Genomic DNA, 6,427 nt, shown 5'->3' on the forward strand with positions numbered 1-6,427 from the left:
TGGCGCTGTGGGTTAATGCGGTAGACTGCAATGTCACTTTGAACCCCAAGGTTGGTGGTTCAAGCTCAGCAGCTGCTCCTCAGAAACCCTGTACAGGGTCGCTATGAGTCAGAACTGACTCGATGGTACTTCACAACAACAACAACGACAATGCCTAGAGGTTATTTCAGCTTTACATATGACCTAACAGTAGTCATTGATAACATTACCTCCATTTTCTGATTTCTGAGAGATATCAGGAATCTTCCATAATATTCTTTGCTGTTCAGCATTCCTAAAAATAAAATAAGTAAATGACTTTCACATATGTAAGTTTTATAGATGACATATTGTTTGGATAGTATCAGTTACTGAAAATGGATCTTGAAAATTTTACTACATTTAAAAAGTTATATTGTTGCTGTTAGGTGCTGTCCAGTTCGTTCTAACTCTATGCACAAAGAACAAAACAGTGCCCATCCTCACAGTGGCTATGCTTACACCCATTGTGATTGCAATTGTGTCGGTTCATCTCAGTGAGGGTCTTCTTTTTTGCTGACCCTCCACTTTATCTCCAGGGATGGATTTTTCCTGAAAATATGCCCAAAGTATGAGAGACTGAGTCTCGCCATCCTTGCATCTAAGAAGCATTCTGACTGTCCTTCTTCCAAGACAGTTCTGCTTGTGTCTGGCAGTTCATGGTACTTTGAATACTTTCGCCAACAACATAATTTAAATGCATACTTCTATGGTCTTCCTTACTCATTGTCCAACTTTCCACATGAATATGAATACTATGGCCTGGATCAGGGTGAATTCTCTCCCTCCCTTTCTTCACTGTAACTAGCCATAATACTGACAGTTAAACATTTAGAGGACAATGAAGAATTAAAAAAATTTGGTGATACAGCTATCGACTGAAATAATAGATGTTTAATAAATTAATTCAAGCAATTTAAGTTGGAATTATGTCAGATGACTGACTTTTGTTTGTTTAAAATGCTTTATTTATTTATTTGCTTCTGACAATTGCATGTGAAAACCGAAGTCTTTTTCCTAGTTAAACAAATTATTATTTTTTTTTAATTTTTTTAGGCCAAACAATAAGTATGGACTTTATTCAAGGTGTTTTTTTAAAGTAGTGGGAATGACTAAACAGTCATATAAGCGTATCTTGCTTTGTGGCATGTTGCCTTAGTGCACGCTGCAGATATTCCATTTTTAACAAATTGAAGGTCTGTGGCAACCCTGCTTTGAGCAAGCCTGTCAGGGCCATTTCCCGAACAGCCTGGACTCATTTCATGTCTTGGTCACATTTGGGTAATTCCCACAATATTTCAAACTTTTTCATAAGGCTATTGCACACGAAAGAAACTACAGTATACTAATTTTTTAAAAATGCACAGGGAAAGTGAATTATTTGTGATAATGCTTTATTTGCTTTGTTGCAGTGGTCTGGAACCAAACCCACAATATCTCTGATGTATATCCATATACATTTTTAACTCTTACTCTGGCCACCATGTGAAGAACAGATTGCAAGTAGTTAAGAGTGAGCATAGAGGCTATTGTGGTAATCCAGGCAAAAGGTGAGAACAGTTTGATAGGAGCTAGGGAGAAGAAGCCAGGTTTGGAATATATTTGGAAGGTAGAGTCTGCAGGAAGTGCTGATGGATTGGCTGTGACGAAAAGGACATATCAGACAGCTAGTGTTTGGGCATCTGATTTGCATTTGATATCCCCCCACCTCCACACCCAGTATCCAAAGCTAAAGACCATATGGTGCAGTGGCTGCTATTCCCCACCAGAGGGTGAGGGTCAGAGCATGAAGATGAGACACACATACAGTAATCTTGAGCTCCATGTATTACTACCAACCAAAGGTAGAATTAGCCTCACATGCTGAGATATAGCTAGCAGCATGGGAGATTAAGCTTCTCAAATGTGGGGAGGGGAGGAAGCAGAGAAGTGGGCCCGGTACAAAGAAGGTTATTTTTGCAGCATCAGGAACCAGGTACTTCCAGAGCACAGTACAAAAGAGCCCTGAGAGATCAGGTCTGGTAATTCCCTTCGATTGTGGCCTTTGCCTCATTTATGTTAAGTGCCTAGTAGATAATCCTAAACACCACTGACTACAAAATGATGTTGGTGAGTAGGCTAAACAAATTATTTTTGACAGATGCTATTGGCTCTATGCATCTAAGCAGAATCTAGTGCCAGATCTCCTGTAGTATGTCTTCATGTAGTTCACAGGCTAGAAAACTAAACACTGTATTTTCCAGACTCCCCTACAGTTAGGGTCCTACATGCAAATTAGGTGGAATAATGCACTGGATCACAAGGTCGGTTTGAACCACAAGGTCGGTGGTTCAAACTCACCAGCCACTCCTTAGAAACCCTATACAGGGTTGTTATGAGTTGGAACTAATTCGACAACAACAATTATATGAACTGCTTAAAATTTGGAAGATAGTTCTTTGTCTGCCTTTTTCTTGGCTGCTTTCTATTAAGTGAGTAACTGTAGATGGAGTGCTCATCTACACAGTGTTTCAGTCCAGTCTGCAGTTTTGTGGGTGCTAAGAAGCAGTTCCTGGTGTGGTGCTGGGGGTTAATGCACTGGACTGTAAAGTCAGTTTAAACTGCAATGTCAGTGGCTCAAGCTCACCAGCTGTTCCTTGGAAACCTTATACAGGGTTGCTATGGTTGGAACTGACTAGACAGCACATAACAACAACAGTCCTGGTGTGGCATTATGGGGTATTGCTCACCAGCTGCTCCTTGGAAACCCTATACAGGGTCACTATGAGTCGGAACAAACTCAACAGCACTTAACAACAAGAAGCAGTTCAGGAGGTGCCAGTGGGAAGCTTTCCGCCCCTTGGATCATAATTGTGGCGGCTGGCTCTTGAATTCAATGGTTACAGTGGCAGCCTTCTGATCTCTCTCATTTCCAGATGTAGCAGAGGCAGTTTTGCAGGGCTTGGAAACATTCTTGGAGAGCCAACTTAGAGCCAATTCCTCAAACACGCCGATCATGTTATAAGCATCCATATCCCTGTGCTAAGTAATTTTCTGTTGAAAATAATTACAATGGTTTCTGTTTCCTGTTGCCCTAAACCCTGCTGTGATTTCCTCCTGCAGGGAACCTAAATGCTAAGAAATTGGTTATGTCTTTACACAGGAGTCCTGTGGTGAAGAGAAAGGAGACTGTGACTCCTTACCAGACTGCTGGTGGAAGCACGGCCTGGAGCTTGGTTACTCCTCCATCGATGGGGACCAGAAACTGTACATTGTTGAGGGCCACAGCGGTTGTCATTGCATCTGTATTGTATTTGTAATCAATGCGTAGGTCTGTGCTAGCAGTTTCACAGCGCCAATTCACAGCCAGGTTCAGAGGTGTGGACTGAATGCCCTGAGCAGATACCTTACCAAGTGACAAGAAAGAGAATATGTAAGTCTGGACTATTAATTAGAAACACAACTAGAGCTACATGCATAGACATGTTTTTAGATACCAACATTTCCTAATGTCGCATATGCAGTTCCCAAATGAGCTCTTAGAGAAAAACGCTGAAGAGGCCATGTGAGAGGAATTGCCATGGATTAAAAGCATGGCATTACTACTAAAATCTCTATGGCACTTGATAGTTTACAATGTGCTTTACATCTGTTAAAAACCAAAGCTCCACTGCCATTGAATTAATTCAGATTTGTAGAGACCCTATATAGGGTGGGTTTCTGAGGCTGTACATCTTTTTGGTCTCAGAAGGTCTCATATTTCTCCCAAGGAGAGCTTGTTGAGTTTGAACTACCAACTGTGGGGTGTGTACTTACCCTACAGTGCCACCAAGACTGTTAGAGGGGTGTGAAAGTTCTGGTGTGGCACTGCATGATAGTACACTGGACCACAAGGTTGGTTTGAACCTCAAGGTTGGTGGTTCAAATCCACCAGCTGCTCTCCATAATTCCGATACACGATCCCTTAGTTGGAATTAACTCAACAGCACTTAACAACAACAATAAGAGTGTACTAGTTAGGAGTTGAGGCTACAGAGCTAGGGCTTTGAGTTGTGTTTGTCACTTATGAGTGATCTTGGACAATTTACTAAACCTCATGGAACCTCAATTATGTCCTCATCTGTAAATGCAAATAATAATAATAATAATATTTACCTATAAAATTGTCATGAAATTTCAAGGAGATATTTTATACAAAACACTCAGCAGTGCCTACCATATAAACCAAAACTAAATCCACTGTCACTGAGTCAACTCCAGCTTATAGTAAGTCTATTTAGGATTTCTGAAACTATACATCTTTATGGGAGAAGATAGCCTTATATTTTTCCCATGGAGCTGCTGATGGGTTTGAACATCTGACCTTGTGGTTAGCAGACCAATACTTAACCTACAGTAAAGGTTCAATAAATATTTAATGTTTTAACAAATTAATACATTTAATAAATAAAATAGTTTGCTCTAAGTTGGACGGAATTAACTTGATGGCAATATTTAATTGGAGTTCCTGGGTGGCACTAATAGTTAAATACTGGTTTATTAACATAAAGTCTGGCAGTTCGAGCCCACCCATAGACGTCTTGGAAGAAAGGTCTGGTAATCTGCTTCTGGAAGGTCAAACCATAAAAACCCTATGGAGCACAGCTCTACTTGGAAGCATGTAGTGTCTGTCTGAGTTGGAATTGACTTGACAGCATGTGGAAAATTAATATTCTTACCACATTTGCTCATCAAAGCAAGGAGTTAGACAAAGATGGTTATTTAAACTATTTGGGGATTTGCCAAAGTAAGGACTTGGACCCAGGGCCCCTGACTGGAAGTGCTACATTCTATTATCTAATGAGAAGCAAGAACAGATCGTAGATGTATTTAGAATCAACATGAATTGTATCAGGAAAAAGCAGGTTTGAGTAATCAACAAAAAACATTCTCATCTAAAGACACTGATAGCAGTTTGAATTCTGGTGTCACAGTGAGAATTTGACATCATTATAATCTCTCCGTGTTAACTGTGAGGGTAACTACATGTCCAGGACCTTCTCCTTTCACAACTACACACACATTGCAGGGGCTGTGTGTGTGGTGTTTGTGCCCTTGGATATTTATTCATGGAGCTTGTGTTTTGTTGATTTTGAAGAATACAGACAACTGTCTATTGGCCTAGAAATTCCTACAAATATGGACCCCACAGGTAAGGGTCAAAATGCAGGCTGAATTTACAAGTCAGGACAGGTTTGTTACAGAAAAAGTAGGCTCTTCTGTGAAATGACAGAAATGGACTTTGATATAATTTTAGTTTGGTAACCATTATTGTAAATTTTAAACTTGAAAGAAACATTTTTAGTAGAAAAATCTTTTTTGAAAACAAACTTTCATTTAGAAATTCATTATCTAAAAGAGAACAAAAGCAGAAAAGAGGATTCCCTTTTATACCCTGGTGGTATGGTCGGATAAGTACTAAACTGCTAACTACAAGGTTGCCAGTTCAAACCCACCACCTGCTCTGCAGGAATTAGATGAGGCTTTCTGACTCCCGTTAAGAGTTGCAGCCTCAGAACCCTATACAGGGTCACTATGTGCTGGAATCCCCTCGGCACCAGTGGGTTTGGTTACGTGGTTTGGATTTTCAACAGTAGTTCTCAAATTGATAGCAATTCTTTCAACTAGAGCTTGAATGTGTGAGAGTGTGCTTTTCATTGTTCCAACTACTAGGCGATGCTATTGGTGGTCAGGGAATAACATGCTGTGATTTGATGGCATTCCCCAAAATGCTAGTTGTGCCCTGCCCTCAACTATTGAAAAACAGTAACAAAAGCACACCACATCAAAACAAAAACAAAAGGAATTCATATGAACAGAATTTGAAAACAACAGATCTAGGATTACTTGTTGTTGTTGTTAGGTGCCATCGAGTCGGTACCATAGCGACCTTATGCACAGCAGAATGAAACACAGCCTGATCCTGGGCCAACCTCACCAATGTTGCCACGCTTGAGGCCATCCATACTGCCACTTGGCCAATCCATCTCATTTGGGGTCCTCCTCTTTCTCTTGGACCCTCCACCTTACCAAATATGATATGCTTCTCCAGCGACTGGTCCCTCCTGACAATATGTCTGAGGTACGGGAGACGAAGTTTGGTTATCTTGGCCTCCAAGGAACACTCTGGCTGCACTACTTCCAAAACGGATCTGTTGGTTCTTTTGGCAGCCCACGACACTTTCAATATTCTCCTCCAACACCATAACTCAAAAGCATCAATTGTTCTATGGTTTTCCTTATTTACTGTCCAGCTTTCACATGCATACGAGGTAACTGAAAATATCAAGGCTTGATCAGGCACGCTTTAGTCCTCAAGCTGACATCTTTGCTCTTCAACACTTTAAAAAGGTCTTGTGCAGCAGATTTGCCTAATGCAATATGTCATTTG

General features: G+C 40.6%; 1 protein-coding gene across 6 annotated transcripts in view; it reads right to left on the reverse strand.

Moving 5' to 3' along the window:
* The window catches only part of SGIP1 (SH3-domain GRB2-like (endophilin) interacting protein 1), a 360,328-nt gene that overhangs the window by 5,500 nt on the left and 348,401 nt on the right, over positions 1-6,427 (reverse strand). For all 6 annotated transcript variants that reach the window (XM_006862443.1, XM_006862442.1, XM_006862446.1 and 3 more), the window contains 2 exons: positions 3,201-3,403; positions 210-274 (listed from right to left, as the gene is read on the reverse strand). In XM_006862443.1, coding sequence (XP_006862505.1) covers positions 210-274; positions 3,201-3,403 — 268 coding nt within the window. The remainder of the gene's footprint in view (positions 1-209; positions 275-3,200; positions 3,404-6,427) is intronic.

The sequence above is a fragment of the Chrysochloris asiatica genome, unplaced genomic scaffold (assembly GCF_000296735.1).
Source record: "Chrysochloris asiatica unplaced genomic scaffold, ChrAsi1.0 scaffold00048, whole genome shotgun sequence".
NCBI classification, from domain to species: domain Eukaryota; kingdom Metazoa; phylum Chordata; class Mammalia; order Afrosoricida; family Chrysochloridae; genus Chrysochloris; species Chrysochloris asiatica.